We start from the raw sequence: 19704 nt of genomic DNA, 5'->3' as shown, positions 1-19704 counted from the left end.
TCTAGAATACAAATATGATTGGAATCCTATTTATGTGGATAGAAATCACTGCTGCTCCTTCTGTGGTTACTCTGTTGGTGACCCGGGCTGGACGCTGTTTTTCTCACCAGGGTCTTGTTTTGTTTTAACCCGTGTCCTCAAATATTACAAAGTATTGTGACTACAGATATCATAGGGACAGATAGTATACATCAGTGGTGCAGCTGCTGTCTAACTGTAAATAGCTTGTTGTAAAAAAGAGCTATATTTAGCAAAATATTATCTCCAGATCATGCAGGTTGTTCCCATATATTCATCACATCTGCATCCACTTGTGCATAAGGGTGCATCTGTCACATTGATTGTCTGTTTTATTGGCATTTATCTCTTGACATCGCAGTTCATCTGCTGCCATTTACTCTAATTTGTGACACGAGGCAAAAAAAGATACTGCAACATTTAGCTGCAAACACCTGGTTGCTTGTCTACAGCGATACGTGATTGCCGTGATTGCAGAGGGGCGTATTAAAAGGATAGCACCTGACAGCCTTATGACTGCTGTGCAGACATGAACGCACACACCTTACACGCAGACATCCTATCAACTCAATTAGAAACACTACATTGCCCAGCAGCCTCTGCTAATCTAATCGCTCGCACTCCATTAACCATGCGGCCTCCCTGACCGAATCAGTGCGATTACATCTGCTCCCCCCTGTCCCTGTGGCCCTGCAGAGGTGACGGCTCTCTGGCTCTGTGTGCCTCACATTGCTAACCACGTGTTGACCTTTTCTTACACACTGGTCCTTTATTTTCCCAACACAAAACTGACTGTCCTGACAAACCTTTATTTTCTTCTGACAATCAGAAGGATACAACTGGACATTGAACGTAGACTATGTATCAACCATAAAATAGATGAATAAAGATTATGAACCTTTTGTGCAATGACTTGTGACAGAAAAACTTAAGTGGTAATGAACAGTCTTGATTTGGTGCGCTAGTGGGATTTGAAGGATAACGCCTCGTCTGACAGACGTCAAGGTCTTGGTTTCTGTACAATGAAATCAAAAAAGTTTTTTCCCATAACAGGCTGAAAGCCACACTGTGTAAGCCCCCTCCGTGAAATTCTCCAAAATGCAGGACATTTGAGATTAAATAAATATTGCTTGCAGTTTCGATGAACTGAAACGTCTGTTTGGAGATACGCACACGCTCCGGTCAGACGCTTCATAAAGTTTAAGCTCTACATTGAGCTTTCACAATAGATGACATAATGAACATGCACAGGTAAATACATGGCTGCGTTCTAAATTGCACACTAACACACTGCAAACTACATACTTAATCGATGTGTACTGCATTATGCCTACTAAATGAATTACCTCCAGCACTGTGTTCTCCAGCACTGTGTTCTCTGCATCACATCATTATGTTGATCATGACATGCAAGTCATAGCTTACTTCCTGTTATCATTTCTCTTCCACTCAATTTAATACCTTTATATTTTAATTTAAAGTGAAGTTATTACACATCATCTTAAATAAAATCTGCTGCTGCTTTTATATGTAATATAATTTCCTCCAGCTGTAAACTATTTAAACCATTTTCCTTGCAGGACACCGCTGAACAGTCAGAAGGGACACTAATTTATACGGGAGAGGCTCAGTATCTCCAATAAGGTTGTCACATACTCAAATCCGTACTCTAAGTCAAAGTCATGGATTCAAAGGCATAGTTGTATGCAGATGGAACGCAGTACACGGTGACTAAGTGGGGATAGTAAATAATTAAACACTGTCTGACACAGAACATTTTTTAAAATCGTCATTGCAGGCACCAAGGTTAGAAATATTCCACTATGTGGGACAATCCACCAAATCCTTATGTGCTATCGAGGACACATACTGGAAAATGTAAATGATATAAAAGTTTGTCAAATTGGACAATTTACAAATGTATGTCATCCTCTATTTCTTTCTCCCCCTCGAACACATCAGTGGGCCTTTGCACTGACAACTAAAGTACTACTATGAAGAATTCAGAGATTATCTCCATCTATCAAGGACACATGTACTGTTCTATATGTGTGAAACATGGGTGTGTGTGTGTGTGTGTTTAGCATACTTTAGTGTGGAGTGTTATCCCATTGGGTATGAAATAGAAATATATGTGAACGCGTGTTGCTGAGAGAGACGGGAGGGGGTACCAGTTTAGCGTTACCATGGGAACAAGGAAATACCACATTTGGGTCTTCTTTTCACACCTTCTCTCATTATCGAACCCTGCATTTCCCCACACACCTCCTGATTGGGTGTTTTCCTGAGCCTTCCTCACCCACTGCTCCTCTCCTCCCTTTGCTTTTTCTTTCCTTCTAAAATCTAGCTCTATCCCCCCCATGTGATTTCCTCACTACTCCTTCTTCCTACTTTTCCCACTGCGCTCAAGGATTCCCTCATTTATTCAAATAGCAAAAGCAAAAAAAATCCATCATTATTTATAGAGAATTTGCATATTCCCCCTTGGGCTGCAATACCAGATGGCTGACTACAGTAGGTTCACATTACCCCGACCTGCTCTCTGCAGCAGTGGGAGAGGAATAAATACCTTATGACAAACATAAGCTGCACACTTACAGAACAACGGTGGCCTGCAGCACCATGACAAGCTAAGATGTCCTTTTATTTTTAGGTTAATTGATTTGATTACGAAAAGGACCAGGGACTATTTTTAAATCGGCTCGAAGTAGTAAGTATGTTCAAAGAAATGTGTATACTTAAAATCCTCTTAGAAATGGATTCTAAAGAGTTGTTCCCAACATGTTGGAAAACAATTGGCTGTAAATGGCCGCAAATCCTTGTTTAAATTCTGCTTTGGTTTTCACCAGCGCAAAAGGAATGTGTGGTACTTTGGATGCTAAATGCCACTACAGTGCCCAAGGCTGTCAACATGAACGCGTTAATCTATGCGAATAAAATGGCCGAGATTAATGCGACAAAACATTTTAGCGTAGTTAACGTAACTTTGTTTACTTCCGGTCTAAACCGGAATTTGACCGCGGAAACGAAGCGCTGCTCAACATCAACATCCATCTCTAACGTCACCCTGCGCGGCACACAGTCTGCAGAGGACCACCACTGAGGCCCTAAAAGACCCCGGGCTAAATGTGGGGAGATGTTTGGCACTTTAAACGATGAAGAGTTGAGAGCAAAGTGCACGAGGACGGCAGGAAGAGCCTCTAGTTCAACATGTTCCACCCGGTGGAATTCTCTCTCCAAGATGATCACATGTGTGTAGTTTTGTGTTTAAAATAACATTAACAATTAAACAACAGTGTATACATGCTTTCTAAAGTGATTACTCATTACTTTTAAGATTTAGTCCTTAGAAATAAAATTCATTAACAAACAACAACAACATTCATTGATCGCCATTAATGAGTGTCAAAATATGTGATTAATTTGTTTTAATCTATTGACAGTCCTACTATGTTCACAAGCTGAATCCTTAATGTTATGCAGTGGGTATTGGCTTCTGTTGGATCTATGGGAATGACAGTCCTCTAACAAGTGGCAGGCAGGCACCGCAATCACCTCTTAACGTCGAAAACCTAGACACAAAATAAACAACAAAACAAGTTACAGCATTAGTTAATGGAGCCAGACGGTGGTTGTAGCGTGCAGCGCTCAGATGAGTATTCAAATTCAATCTCTGAGCTATTGCCGCAAGTGAAATGGGCCAAATTGCCTGGTGAAATTAGTGTGAACGTCTGCTTTGAACACTTTGTGGTTTCATAATGTACTACCGCGCTGAGGGACTGCAGGATTGCTCATTCATTTTTAGAACAACAACAAATGTCTTTAGACACAATGCTATTTATGGGGAAGTTACAGAGGGGAATTCTCTACCTGCACAAATAAGTAACTTCCAAAAAGCTTCTTGAAAGTCGTAAATCAATACGTAATGTGCCACTCAGATCTTGCAGCCTGCATATTCATGTATTCTTGGATGTTAATAATTTCTCATTAGCGGGTACACATCGGTGTCTTACTATGGAAACGTCATAAAGAACACAGATCTTACTTGGCAGCTGCCACTGATGTCATGATAATACAATACCAGCAGAAATATCACCCCTTTACTTTCACTCAATCCTTTATCCCTCTCTGCCTCACTAACACATTCTCTCTACATGCTGCAAGTGTGTCTTCACCCCTATGGTACCCTCTCTTCCTCACACTCTGACACACATACAGGATATCTGATCCACTGATGCAACCTGCCCGTACAGCTGCTCACCAGAGCTACTCTGCTGTGTGAAGCTCTCTCTGGCCCACTCTTGCTTCATAACCCACTCTCTATTCTTTCAGGCCAAATGTCTTTGATTGCAAGTGTGTGTGTAACCAAAGGGTGGTTCCTCAGTGAGGTGGTGTGTGTGTGCGCCACAGTAGCAGAGAACTCAGATGAATTTATAACACAGCGTATTCCACTCTGAATCACATACTACAATTAAAAACAATGTCCTAAAATTACTGAATTACCTCTATTTAAAAAAAAACAAATTATAAAGGACACGAGATTTGGCCAGGACAAAGGACAAAGGAATCGTGGGTATATCCGCACCTGTTGATCCTAATGAGACACACCACACTCACTTATTAAAAACACGAGGTAAACAAATAAAACCGCATCCGCGACACTTGATTAACCACCACACACAGATAATCAAAACGTGCAAACCAGACCAGGTGTTAGTTCTTATGTGAGAAAGCTGTAGTGCAGTTGTTTGGTAGGAGTTTGGACTGATGTTCAAGACAAACAATGCCTCGCTGTGGTGTGCTGTGATTCCATTGGATGATTAAAGGCACCAACTTCACCAAAAATAGCCGACTCTGTGCTGTGTTCATGTGTTTGGTGCGTGTCCGAGCTTTGATCCCTTCTCTTCCTCCTCTGGACCACTCCTGTCCTTTTATTACCTCTGACCTTCTGCTGCATTCACTAAAAGAAGTCTTGTTGGTTGTTCAAAGGGAGCCTACTGTTTTGCTTTATTAATCAATATTGATCATAGCATAAAGGTTGTTGCTGCAGGAAGAAAACCAACTGGGCTTTAATTGGAAAAAATAAATAAAAAAGACATTAGGTGGTCAGTTGGATACGAGTCTGCAACACGACGGTCAATGAAGTCACTTGAACACAGAGGGAAGGCCATAAAGGCTTAGTTAAAACACTACAAATATATAGAATAAATAAAGAGAGCCTCCCTCCCCCCACACACACACAAACAGACACGCTCATAAACCTGCACACATCTGCAGTAACAGAGGGAGGGGGTTGTGGTTGATTAAAGCTCACCAAAGCAATTATTGAATTTACGGAGGCAATATCCAGCACCAAGAACTCAAACAGTCACCAGGGGATTGGGGCCATTTAGGGACCACGTGCCACCATCCAGACACCGAGACAAGAGGCCCTGAAAAGATCCAGATCTCTTCTAACCAACACTTACACAAAACAGATGTGGTCATGCAGAAACACCTGGTGGACATCTGCACTGTACTATTTGCATCTTTCTATTTTTTTCTCATTGTCAGCAACTTCCAAGTGATTCCAAGAGGAAAAAGCATTTGTTTGGGGACGACTCTCAGCAGCAGATAACAGGCACACTGGTGCCAGCAGGGGTTTAAGTGTAAATATGCATCACTGTCAATCTTTGTGAAGCAGTTGGTGAAATGATTCCTCTAAATTCAGACGGATGTTTCAATAGCAAAGAACACACTGAATGTTTCATATTGCAGAGATTGAAGCTTTGGTCGCATTTGAGTCTACATATGTGTCACAGTACGGCCATTATTGCCAAAGCATCAATGAGACAGGTTAGGCCCCTGCAGAGGAATACTTTAAATATTCAGGGGAACAGTAATTCCTGCATTTCAAACCATATCAAAGGTAAAGGAGGCAGGCTCTAACCTCTCAGTGGGGGGGAGGGGGGACATATCCTCCCTCCGGAACAATACAACAGGTTTGTTTTGAAGGACCATCCTCACAAATGTTCCTGATTGCTGTAGGTTTTCTAATAATAAAGTGTTGCAGGATTATATGAGCTTCAGCTAGAGGTTTATTCATTACAATTCTGAAATATAAATGGATATCTTTAGATGCGATATCCCTAGTATCACAGTTGTAAAACTTTTTGCCTGTGCACATGTTTTATTCTATATCTTTCTTAATCATAATGTGATTTGAGAGGATTGGATGTAAAGGGAATTGGGGTTTTGGATACCATGTAACATGTTGACACATTGCCAAAATATAATCAAATACAAGAGACATCAAGAAAAGAGCATAATGAAAGAAAACTACACTTATTGGTTAAATAATAGAGCGCCATATAAATGTCATATTTTGTTTTCACATTTGACAGATAAAACAACCATTTCCCCGCTTCAACTTGTAGGAAAAATAGACATTTTAGAAAATGCCCTTTTGTGATTTCTTGCCAAGATGTAGTTGAGATACCCCCCTCATGTCTGCTCTCATGTCTGCACACTACACACGTAGCATGAGGAGAGGAAACCTTTAATTACATTTTTACAGTTGGCAGAAGGAGTGTCTTCCGGTTCCTTTGAGCTCTGCTATCTGACTCACGGCTTTGGTTTAATATTTCTTGACATACATAGTGGAATCAATCTTTACGACGAGAGGGAATAGACATTCCTTTGAAGTCGATTTAAGTAGAGGGAAACTGTGTTTTTGACACACAGACACGCAAGTTGCATGCTGTGTTTACTGTAAACAAACACCAACAAAATCCTTTCAAAATTTGACAATACATATTTTTTGGGCGAGGGGGGAGGGGGGGGGAATAGCAAAATTCATGTGTTGATTTTTCTCCCTACAAAATTAGGGGCTAAAATTATAATCAAATAATAATCTTTATATTATAATTCCAAATGACAGAATGAGCACTTTGCTGGATGAAATGTACCGTTAGTGTAAGAAGGCATGTATCATAGATTCACACGTTGTCTGAGTCAGCATTGGTGCTTTAGAATGATGGATAGATCAAAGAGCCTGCACACCTGAGCAGGAGCTGCTGTGACCTGCTGATACGGTAATATCCATATTTATAGTCTTTTGATTTATTTTTCACGAGGTTCTTTAGAGCATCCCTTCTCTCAAAGTGAACCTCCCCTACTCCTCTGACCCAACTCTGTGTTTATCTACAGCTTATCGGAGCATATAGCAAATATTCCATCCATATGCAGGAGCTCTTACTCATTAACCGCACATTATTTTCCCTCTAGACATTGTCACCTTTCCCATCACATTGCCTTTTATTCATCTGTTAGTCTTTTTATTGGTCTGTCCTGCTGATGGTTTTGGAAAGAATCCTCTTTTTCTGTTTGGCACGATGTCTTAAAGTGTCAAAGGGAGTGTTACACAAAATTTCGCCCCGAGGATTAATGTTCTGTAGACCCACAATATTTTAAGCAAAGCATGGTTGGTTGTTTGGCCAACCAGATTAGACCAAGCTGTCCTTTTTCAGCAGCGATTGGAAAGATCGCATTGATCTGACGTGATAGGATGAAGCCTAATCACGATGTCCATGCCCATGTTTCTCAGTATCTGGTACAGTAGATGGGACATTGCTCCTGAGTGGTGGTATCTGAATGACTTTAAACCTTCCTTTAGAGCCACTATGAGGCAGGTTCAAATACCCGCAGAGCCAACCTCACTGCCAATAGCCTCACTTGTACTTTGTGTCAAAGTGATATTCACCAAATTGTAGCATGACAGTACAGGTTGTACCTGCTAAACATCAGCATGTCTGGGAGGCTGGGATTAGCGTTGAGCTCAAGCAATGCAAAACCTCTTAGAGACAATGGCAGATGGAGGAACCGTTTTGATTGACTTATTCCTTCCACTCGAGCAGGGGGGAGACTGAACAGATGAGTCTTCAGTCTTCAGCAAAAGAAGAGGTCAAGAGTTTCTGCTCTCCGGATTTCAAGGGCGAGTTTGGGACATCAAACAACTGAGACCTTGAGGGGGAGCAAGTACAGCCTCACTAAACTGCTATGTTGGCTCTAGCCCCTCAGTCTGGAATACATGTGCTGGTGTGGAAGTCTACAATATGTAGGTCAGCTTTTGAACATCAGTGCAATCATGTGATCTCTCTTGGAAGATAAAACCCGGGAGACAAAGATAGTTCAGTGGCTGCAGCTTTGCAAATGGGGAAATAGTTGAGTGTAGGCATGGGTTCGTTCTCTGTGCTGAGTGCCTTCTACTTAATTTGGTATTTCATTTAGACAAACAGTTGTGTAGTGATGCTATGTGTCGTGATGAAAACCCAAGGAAATAACACAGTATCTGACAGCTTTCTGCTGCTGAGAAAAAAGTCAGAACCTTTCTTCTAAGAAATTGAAATATGCTTGTGTCCCTTTGGCCTTTTCTCATTCCTTGTCTTCATTTCTTTCATCTCACTTTTATTACCCTGAATCTATCCTACTCACCTCTGGCCTTTTTTTTCTCGTATGCTTATTTCATTGCTCTTCTCCCTTTATCTGCTATGCCTCCATAGGATCAAAAGACTGATAAGATACAGAGTATGTGATTGATTTACCTGCGTCAAGTGTCAACCACTAATGAAGCGCACCCGGTAATTCAGCGCAACCACTGCAGTTTTATAGTATCTCTTATGTACCATATTATATTATTATCATTTTTATCCCATTAGTGACTCACCAAGGCGTCTTTGTGTAGAGACTAGGGATTATTACTTTAACGGAGGACTTAAAGGGAGATGATGGAGAATCACATTATTCTAGTGTAGAAAGGAGGGTCAGGGCAGATGAATTGGGCCGTTGGAAGGCTAAAACAATGTAAAGGTGAAGAGAAGCATGACCTTGTTAAAAGTAATCTGTGTTTAGAAGCAGGAGAGGGAGTTTACTGAGGAACAGTAACAGCTCAGGGGGAATGGGAAGTGCATCAAGGAACCGTGACAGGTGGATGAAATTTGAAGCACATTCTTAGTAGTTTTGTATTTTGTTTTAATTCGTTTGACATTAGGATTACATAATAACCCTTTTCCCTTGGTTTCAAAAACATATTGTTCCAACATATGGCACAACAGCTTAGAAGCACAGTCTGGGATTAATCACTGAGGTGTGCCTTCAATAAATGCAAATACATAAAACATCACACGCTCCACGCTTGAGAATTAAAGGGCACATCATTTACAAGAGGCAGTTTTTTCTGGTAGTTTCTGCGTAATTTAAAAAAAAGATCATTTTAAAGGACTTTCTTATTGGATGATATATAGTTTACAGGCTGACAAGATACAAGGGGTCCAACAGCTTCCTGAAAGAGCTAATTAGGGAGCACTCAACCTAGTTTTTAAAGAAAAACTGCACTGCAACGTACAATTAACAAAGAGATCATGTCTCGGCAGCTACAGCCATCAGCTCAAAGTCCCGCCTACACTTAAGGGCTTCTCTTCTGCAGTGAGGCGGCTGCGCCTGAGAGATTGACGATTCAATGCATGTTGAAATGTCATGAGCTAAAACTTGAACCCTGTGAGCTGCCAAAAGCTGTGACATTGGTGTAGTTTAGAACATCATGGGGAGGTGGCAGCCCTCATGGCGCCACTGTTTTAGGACGAGCTGATGTAATAATAAAAAGGACGCCATGGCTATGGATCACATTTAAAAGCACTTTAAAGTCCATTATTTTTATTGGTTTCTTTTATTCATTTTACGTTTTTTTTACGTTTTTTTAAATTGCCTCCTCCTCGCCTTCTTGCTTTCAGACACAACCCTTTTTGGGTGGTTATGGGGTAGCTTTGACATGCTGTTTTAGAAAAATCATAACTTCTCTGACTGTCAGTGCACGTAAGCGGCCTCTTATGAAAACCTTTCTGTGTCGGTCTGTGTCATTTTGTCAAGCCTCTCTCTCACTGCATGCCACTAATGGGGAGCCATAAGTGGCCCGACTGCTGTGAAAAAATCTCCAATGGATTATTATTATACTCGTCTCCTGCAGGCAGAAGAAGATCAGATTCTTAACTCCTTGTGATACAGATCTTGGGCCGGATGTCATTTTCGAGGGGAGAGAATGTTGGCCGGTTGGTCCACTATTTGTTACCCAGACTAAACTAAGATGGTGAATATAATAGGCAACGTCTATTAGCATCGTCATGAGTGAGTGATTATCCTTCCAACATGCAGGCCGCAGGTACATATAATGATGAATAAAAGAAAGGTGAGCCAGCACTATCCACAGCCAAGTGTAATGGTCCCTTGTAGTAAAAGCTGCTGTGAAATTGCAGGAGAACCTAAGTATTCTTTGTTGTTTACCTAACAACTTGGCCTAATGGGGATTTTAACTTAGAGCTTGCCTTTATATATTTAATGGCTGACCGCAGTAGTAGTAGTAGTAGTAGGCAAATTGGCTCCTTAATGATTGAGATTTACAAAAACAAATCATGCATACCCGGCTCGACCATTCTGAGGGATATGATGCCTATGCATGTTTGGAATAACGAGAAGACATGGAATTTATTTTCAAATGATACGTTTGTTAGTTGGTGTAAATTAGTGTTAATTTTGTAAATTAGTGTTGTTGTCGTTTTGACAAAAACGATGATGAAAAATGTTCGTTAACAACCTTTTTCCCAAGAGTAAGACGTGACGAAAACGGATCTTTGAAAATAAAAACTGTGACTAAATATATTCTAACAAAGTCACAATACTTTTTTCAGTAGCGCCGAGTGTGAAAAGTGGTTCGTTGGTAGTGATTATTATGATTATGCCGACAACTCTCATAAATAAAACGCCCCACACTTATTTGTAATGCAGTTACCTTTCTCAAATCACTTCTTTGCGTTGGAGAAGGGTTTTGTGTAAAGTGCATGTGAACGTGATGGATCAGTATTTTATCTTTACGTTACAGGCGTTTAGATCGGTAAGATAACATCTTGCTGCCACTCTCATATCTCTGCTTCACTGCAGGCAGGTGTTCTGTGTGTGATAGCGGTCTCGGGTGAAACAATATTGGAAAACGGTGTCAAATAGTTGAGCCTCTCTGCGAGTGAAAATAGTCTGATTTATCACTCAATTCAAAAACAACCCAAAAAGAAAAAGCCCACGTACTACCCACGGCTATTATTATGATTCCTTGATCGTTATCTTGGAAAATATCACACAAGCAAAATATGCAGCATGTTTCCAAAGCTGATAATATGCTGTTTTCTCTGTGGGTGTTGGATATCGGATGATGTGAAGATTCGTTCTTCCACAGAATACCCAATTTCTATAAACTGTTGCTGTGGACGATAAAACAGGTCTAGACAGCAAAACCAAACAAGCACCTACCCGGGGAAATCATTCAGAAGATCACAGCCCATGGGACAGGCGGTGAGACCTAGATTATTTTTAGACCGTTCTAGGTTTGCGCCGGTGTTAATTATACCACTAAGTCCCAGCCTCGTAACACAGCCTGAGCTTCTGCTCCACTAGTTGTTGGCATTCGTAGGGCAGCACTAAGTGATGCACCTGGGCCTGTGCGTGGCAGTGTGACGTACAATGCTTGTGCCTTCAGTGTCTACTTACTGCGCTGGTGGTACCATCAGTGTCTGTTAGCCTCTGGTGCAGATCAAGCCAGACCGTCTGCAACGAGAAGCACAACAACAACAACAGCAGCAACGTGTCAATCAACAAGACCAGCGACATCAACCACTGCAGCCAAAGCTCGGAGCAGACGGTAGTCATTCACAGCAAGAAGGGACAGAAAGAAGGCATGAGAGGAGGGCGTGATATCTGTTGAAGATTAAATGAAAAGTTCAGCAGGCAATGTGGGAGGAGGGAACGGAGAGGTGGCGGATGCATGGAAATAAGGGAAGACTGAAATTAAACAGAACAACATTTAAACCATTCCTTGGTTTTTAAAATGGTTAAAATACAACTTCACAAATTAATAATTCATTTTATCTCCATACACCTGCATATTTTGGGGGAGAGATGGCTTTACTGATGTCTTTTGTAATTGAACGTTGACACTAAAACAAAGTAGGCCAATGGTACACTGGGATTTTGAAGATGATGAAGCATTGTGTCGTCGTTGTCTCCTCCACAGTAAGATAAAGGGGCTCGAATAAATCCCAGTAATACCCAATGCAGCAGCAAGGAGAGCTGAATGCAAAGGAGTCGGACATAGCAGGTAAGGGAAACAAACACACACATGCACACTCTTCATGTAAAAAATACCAGGATCTGGGATAAAACTATTTTTGTTGAATGCAACACAGACTGGCTGCAATTGAAGTGAAATGGAAGCTGCTGTGTGCACAACCTACACTGAAACTATTTTTGGCACAGCTCAGTTCACTCAATAGAAAATGTACGCGGGTAACTCATATTAGTGATGGATGCATCCTTTTGAACCTCCATTCACTGATCAGCTGTCAACACTCTATCCACATGTTCTGGCTAATATGTTAGCATACATGAATGAGCAGGATACATATATATGTGTGCAAAGCAACTTTGGCATTCATTGAAGCAGTGTTCCTTTTCCACTTGATGACATTTAAGTTCAGTATTCACTCCACGCCAACACAAAAATGCCTAGCTCTAGCTGCTGAATACGCCGCCATGTTTGCTAGCTCGCTGCTAACATGGTCTGTGGTTCGGTGCTGTGGAGGAGAACTTCCCTGGCAACAGCTGGGAATCACTGTGATGTCAGGGAATCCCAAAAGGAAACGTATTGTCCGTAGAACGGGAAACAGGAAAGCTGCAAAGCGCTAACATGCTCGGTGCGTTACTGCAAATGACCCACGTCCCATTAAGTAGTCATTTAATCGCAATCGATTCGTACAGACTCTGGTTTGTTTCACTATATATGTCAAAAAAGACAACATTTGTATGTTGGTTCATGTTGATTCAACAACAAATTGAATATCATTATATTTCTTGACGCAAATAGTCCAGACTATAATGCTGATAAGCATGCAAAATGACGAAAGGCCATTCCAGGTGTCCTCCCCTCTGGTGCAGTTTTGTAGACTGCAGAAACACGACAGCAGTGGATGGATGCTCTTTTGACCTTTTAAACCAAACCAAACATCCACATTTAATTTTGGCGTGCCATTCAGGTCCTTGCTAAAAGGTTTTTAATCTGCATGAATTTAGATCATTTTAAAAGAATGTCTGTTCATCACCCCCCTCCCCTCTGTTCTGCCGGCGCCTGTTGGTTTAACCTGTGACAGCGGCTACTAAAGAGAGTTTTCATCACAATGTTTTGTGTATTGCTCTGTGAAAAATAAGAGACGGGAAACTCCCGTTAAAAAGAGTGGAGAAAAAGCTCTGCGGTTTGCAGTGTAGTTCAAATTATGAAAGACTATTTCACTCCTTGTCTCAGTATCGCAAACACCCGATGAGCAGCTACAATCAAATTCTATCATCCCGAGAAAGCTTTGTTGAGGTGAAGAACACTTTTTTCTCATCTGTGGCACGCAGAGAGCAATAAATTGTGATATTCTGTAAACCGAGAGAAGAAACAATACTCCCCGGGGAGGGAGGGGGGAGACGACGTGGGTGAATCAAAACGTCCGACCGAAAGCAACATGAATTTGCCACTTTGAGGATGGTTTTGCAGGGAGCGGGATCTAGCAGTGTGCTATCGCAGAGCAGTGGTCCAAACACAAGGCATTGAATGTCTTCACCGTACCGCGTGGCGTGATTCACCCTGACGCTGTGTGAGATAGTATCATTTCCTCGACCAGACTCGCCTACAGCCTTAATCCTGACATCCGTGCATGTAGTCATGAGGCCAAACAGAGAGGCAAAGCCACGTTCAATATGCCTCCTCAAAGACATATTTGGTTTTGATATGATTCCTGCCGTTGTCTGGCCTTCTGAAGATGCAATCCAGTGGGAAATGTCCATTCATTTTGGGTTTTTTGTTCAGCTGATTATTCTGAAATAAACAACAACTCTCCAAAATAAAAGTTTACGGACCTCCTTCGCAATGTGAACTGTGTTTGTGCTTTTCTGTGTTGTCACTGGACGGGTCATTTTGAGAGCAATTTTCAGAAAGAAAATCATCAAACTCCAAGCGTGACAGGGTAATGAAAAAAGCCAAGTCGCATCACTGCCTTTCCTTCTCGGATGCAAATTAAGTTTGGAAAAGAAATAAGCATTTATGAGCGAAATGTTCATTTAGGCCCATACACAGCATGAAGGATGCTGGATGGTAAGATACTACATTACACAACTGTAATTGAATAAGAATGTTTTTAGTCTACCCTGAAGAGAAGTGAGGGATATTTTAAGTTAACCATAACCCTACCCCTTGAAAGACGAAACACTCGATTAAGATACGCTTTCAGAAATGCTAAAACTTTCTCTCGTGCTAAGCGATACTTCAAAGGAATGACACCACGTTGATGTCCGTATGTTGAATATAAAGACACAGCCAACAGCCAGTTATCTTAGCTTAGCGTAAGGAAATAGACCTCGCTAGCACATCTGAAAAAGAAAAACAGGGACGTGGATGTCTAGGAGAATTTGGGGAGCTGAGTTACCACGGAAACCAAAACATCACGTTTTTAGGAGAATGGCCATCACACACTATAAGGTCAAACCCCTATAGAACATGTTGCTTTTCTTTCTTCTCCTGGAAATCTGGTGTACTGCCAACTCATGGCAGCGTGACTATCCCTCTCCATTAAGGCTTCAGAAGTTGGACTGTGTATCTGTCCTCCTTGAATGTTCTTTCTATCCCGGGAGAGCCGTTTTTTGTGTTGGTCTGAGGGTTTCAGGACAGGGGATTTCACATGTGTACAGACTGTAAAGCCCTCTGAGGCCAATTTGTAATTTGACTCTGGAAAATAAAGTGAATTGAATTAAATGAGTTCACGTTCTGACATCAGGTCCGATCATCTTTCCTTTAACTCGCACAGATTCTTGTTTTATTGTTACTCATTAATAAAAGTATGCAATGTTTTTTGTGGTTATTTGGAAAATGTTGGAAGCTGACTTGACAATAGCTGACTTGTCACTTTGGATTTGGCTCCTTTATAAGATAGAAAAAGAATGGAGAAATTAAAGCAACCCCATTGTCGTCTCTGCTTTCCCCTTTGCACAAATTTCAAGCACCCAATTTATTACTGGCTAGTTCTCCATCTTAAAAAACAAACAAACAACTTAAATAAATAATCCCTGTGGAGATCGTCTCTTCAGTTCCTGTCTAAACAGGTAAAGATCACACAGACAGAGGGCCTTTTGTGTCACAGTCACTGTGGGCAGAGTAATTCAATCCCAGGAGGGCTTCAGGGTCACAGGTGATTATTGAACAATTCTTTGGTGGAAGGCGTTTCAATCACCTCCTCTACCACGAAGGTCATTCGACTGAGTGAAGCAATTCTGCTTAAACCTCAACCCTTTGTGAGAAGAATATCACATTAGCATCTTTAGGGCAAGAGGTCGATTCTAAACAGGCAATATAGACAACCTAATCAAACATTAGCCCCGCCCTTCCATTTCATTCTTTTTCTCATACTGTATTTCCTTTCAGTGATTTCCCTTCCCTCTCCCCCTCTCCCCTGGCCGTTCATTGGCTTTAGTTATTCTTAGCTCTTTCTGCTGAAGTGGCCCAGCTTTATACCCGAGGACAGCCAAGTCTGCTGGGGCTCCATTAGCCTCAAAATGTTCAGTACTGGACAGGACACAGGCAATGCAGGGGGATGGAGCAACCCAGTCTCCAAAAAAAGCGTGAAATGGCTACGTTGGTCCACCGTGATAAACGTAGTCATGTCACGTTTTTCCCCAAAATAACGTTACTATGTTACGTTTCTTTTGGCCCATTCATTTACATTGCTTTGCAAATAGGTCACGTGACTATCAAGTTTCCCGGTAGCAAAAAGAAAAACATGGCGGACGGTCAGCATAATCTCCGTGAAAAACACAATATTTTAAGAAAGCATCAGCATTTGTATGCATTTCGATGGCATTTCTAGCGAGAAGTATGCGTTATTCTTTCATAATCTTCTATCAGAGACTGTAGAAGACCTTCCGTTTATTCGTTTCTGCGAAGATTTGAGTGTCTCTTTGGGAAAGCGTGGCTACGCAACGCCTTTAACGGCGCATTTTTAAAAAAACACTTCCAGTGGGGGCGTTACCGTAAAGAGGCGTTCAGCCTTAAAGCCACTAATCGCCAAACAAAACAAACTCAAAGCACACGAATCACATTATGACTTTTTAAACATAAATTCCCTTATTTTTATGAGTTTTCAATGAAAGAATGCATAATTTCCGGGTGTAGGCAAGCCCGGGACATCCCGAATTATGGGCAATTTTGATTTGTCCAGCTTTTTGACAGCTCCAGTCCCGACTTCCAATCACAGCCTCCTAAGTCAATGACGCGCCTTAAACTCTCGGTTGTTGTGAAGTTGTGTGAGTGCAACTCCCCCCCCCCCGAACATTACGTCTTGTTTACATGGGAAAGGGGGGCGGGGCTTCGCCTTCGGAGCGGAGCGTCATTTCTCGCTCCACACGTCTCCTCTTTTTACTGGCCAGGAAAACGGGCGATCTATCCCACGTGGGTCTGGCTCCATTCCATTGGCTCTGACGAATCCATGGAGAGGCGGGACTTATCATTTTCCCGGCAAACGGAGCTGCATTGGTTGCCCTGTGCGTGAAGTGGCCGTGAGGCCTCCACTAAAGTCTCTCTCTATTTGTTCTGCTTTACTCAATAAAAGTAAAACCTTTACAGATATACTGTCCACACACTAGGCTAACATAACGGAGATTCCAGGCTTCTTCCTTTATGTTTTATGGGGATAAAGCCTCTGTAAGTAGTTTTTTCCCAAGCAAATCTGAGTTTCTTCTGTTTTTTGTGTGTCCCATACAAATATCAAAATATATATACTGATTTTCACATCCAAACACACTCACTTATGTTCCCTTTTATCATGACAACAAGAAATTTCAAGATAAACCTTTTGCTTTCATAAATATGACAGTTTTAGTGTGTAAATGCCCAGCAGTATACAGTCCGGGGGCCCCTATCGGGCCACTTGTTAGATGGTTCGATTAGTCTATCACTACTATACTTTGATCTGATGACTAATTTGCACATCATGCTCGTACCGGCATGGCTTTAGGCCCTTCCCAGGCATAGTTCATCATCTTCCGGGGTCCTATAGCCAGTGTTGGGAAAGTTTACTTTCTACATTAACTAGTTCAAAGTTTAGTTCACACATTTTAAAAATAAACTAGTTCAGTTCATAGTTCAAAATATTTGAAATAAGTTCACGGTTCCAAAAAATGAACTAGTTTAGTTCTTTTTTTCCATACGTTGCTGCGAGCTATTTTTTTATTTTAATATTGCCACAGCCCAGAACCACAGACAGCAATTATTTGATCAGTTTTAACACTGAAGCTATGCATCAGATTTAATCTTCATATCCAATTTTGAATCCTTATCCAACCAGGGTTTACATTAGCATTGAGGGGACAGCATTTCCCCTTTGTTGCTTTAATGTTGCTGTCATTCACTCCACACTAGCAGCAGTTGCAGAGTTCACCCCTACACTACATTCTCAAACACATGCTGCTTGAATGGTCTTTTTTAAATAAGGTATTATAAAAAGAAAAACAGGACAGTAATCATTAAGGTGCAAATGTTTGCAAAGAAAGGTCAGATTCCTCCCATCCTCACCGACCTTGTCAGTAACTTCATAAAACTCTTTAAAATTATTATACGCCGCCTCTGCTACACTTATTAATGCGCGTTTACGGTGTGTTTTTTATAGAAATCTGGCACCCCATTGAACGACATTAACCTGAAAGAACGTGCCGTAGAAACCAGAATGAACGAGTTCACAGTAACGTTCATCAGGCATTAATACAGTACGTTCAATTCACGTTCGCCCAAAATATCAACGAGTTCATGAACTATCGTTCAATGAACGCGTTCAGGCACAACACTGTCCCGAAAGGGCCGGGATCGCACTTCACCCAGCATGCCTCGGCCTTCACTTTTTTCACTACAGAGTTTTGTTGCACCCTGTGACTCCGGCGTTAGACTCCTTCGACTGAGTTTCAAGATGGGTTGGATGGGTTACTGACTAAAATGTATGCCCAGGGTTAGGGTTAGGGTAAGACATTCTTCAGGTTATTGTAGGCCAGTTGAATGTGTATGCCATACAATTTGACACAAACAAGCCCTTTAAGTTTACATGTTTTGTATGTGGATTTTGTACATACAGTGTTGGTCATTTAATTTCTTTGTTTAATATTTTTGAATTTATGTTTGAATCCATTTGTGGTTAATGTGCTCAAAATGCACTACTTTCTTAATGCTTACATTGCTTGTTTGACCTATTATATTTACAAGTTGCCCTGAGGCAACAGACCTAAATCAAGTTAGGGGGTGGGGGCATATATTTTAGTCAGTAACCCATCAAACCCATCTAACAAGTGGCCCGATAGGGGCCCTCGGACCGTACACTGCTGGGCCTTTACACACTAAAACTGTCATATTTATGAAAGCAAAAGGTTTATCTTGAAATTTCTTGTTGTCATGATAAAAGGGAACATAAGTGAGTGTGTTTAGATGTGAAAATCAGTATATATATTTTGATATTTGTATGGGACACACAAAAAACAGAAGAAACTCAGATTTGCTTGGGAAAAAACTACTTACAGAGGCTTTATCCCCATAAAACATAAAGGACGAAGCCTGGAATCTCCGTTATGTTAGCCTAGTGTGTGTACAGTATATCTGTAAAGGTTTTACTTTTATTGAGTAAAGCAGAACAAATAGAGACTTTAGTGGAGGCCTCACGGCCACTTCACGCACAGGGCAAGCAATGCAGCTCCGTTTGCCGGGAAAATTATAAGTCCCGCCTCTCCATGGATTCGTCAGAGCCAATGGAATGGAGCCAGACCCACGTGGGATAGATCGCCCGTTTTCCTGGCCAGTAAAAAGAGGAGACGTGTGGAGCGAGAAATGACGCTCCGCTCTGAAGGCGAAGCCCCGCCCCCCTTTTCCATGTAAACAAGACGTAATGTTCGGGGGGGGGGGGAGTTGCACTCACACAACTTCACAACAACCGAGAGTTTAAGGCGCGTCATTGACTTAGGAGGCTGTGATTGGAAGTCGGGACTGGAGCTGTCAAAAAGCTGGACAAATCAAAATTGCCCATAATTCGGGATGCCCCGTGCTTGCCTACACCCGGAAATTATGTATTCTTTCATTGAAAACTCATAAAAATAAGGGAATTTATGTTTAAAAAGTCATAATGTGATTCGTGTGCTTTGAGTTTGTTTTGTTTGGCGATTAGTGGCTTTAAGGCTGAACGCCTCTTTACGGTAACGCCCCCACTGGAAGTGTTTTTTTAATAATGCGCCGTTAAAGGCGTTGCGTAGCCACGCTTTCCCAAAGAGACACTCAAATCTTCGCAGAAACGAATAAACGGAAGGTCTTCTACAGTCTCTGATAGAAGATTATGAAAGAATAACGCATACTTCTCGCTAGAAATGCCATCGAAATGCATACAAATGCTGATGCTTTCTTAAAATATTGTGTTTTTCACGGAGATTATGCTGACCGTCCGCCATGCTTTTTTTTTCGCTACCGGGAAACTTGATAGTCACGTGACCTATTTGCAAAGCAATGTAAATGAATGGGCCAAAAGAAACGTAACATAGTAACGTTATTTTGGG

At 41.5% G+C, this 19704-nt stretch overlaps 1 protein-coding gene across 2 annotated transcripts in view; it reads right to left on the bottom strand.

The window, feature by feature from the left end:
* The window catches only part of necab2 (N-terminal EF-hand calcium binding protein 2), an 83242-nt gene that overhangs the window by 8577 nt on the left and 54961 nt on the right, over positions 1 to 19704 (bottom strand). Inside the window, exon 9 of one of the 2 annotated variants that reach the window (XM_037451120.2) lies at positions 11587 to 11643. The exons of the other annotated variant lie outside the window; for it this stretch is intronic. Within the exon in view, the coding sequence (XP_037307017.1) occupies positions 11587 to 11643 (57 nt within the window). The remainder of the gene's footprint in view (positions 1 to 11586; positions 11644 to 19704) is intronic. 2 annotated transcript variants of the gene reach the window in all.

This window comes from Pungitius pungitius, chromosome 6 (assembly GCF_949316345.1).
Source record: "Pungitius pungitius chromosome 6, fPunPun2.1, whole genome shotgun sequence".
Classification (NCBI taxonomy): Eukaryota; Metazoa; Chordata; class Actinopteri; order Perciformes; family Gasterosteidae; genus Pungitius; species Pungitius pungitius.
The sequence above is the reverse complement of the archived record's forward strand: the minus strand, read 5'-3'. Positions and strand labels throughout refer to the sequence as shown.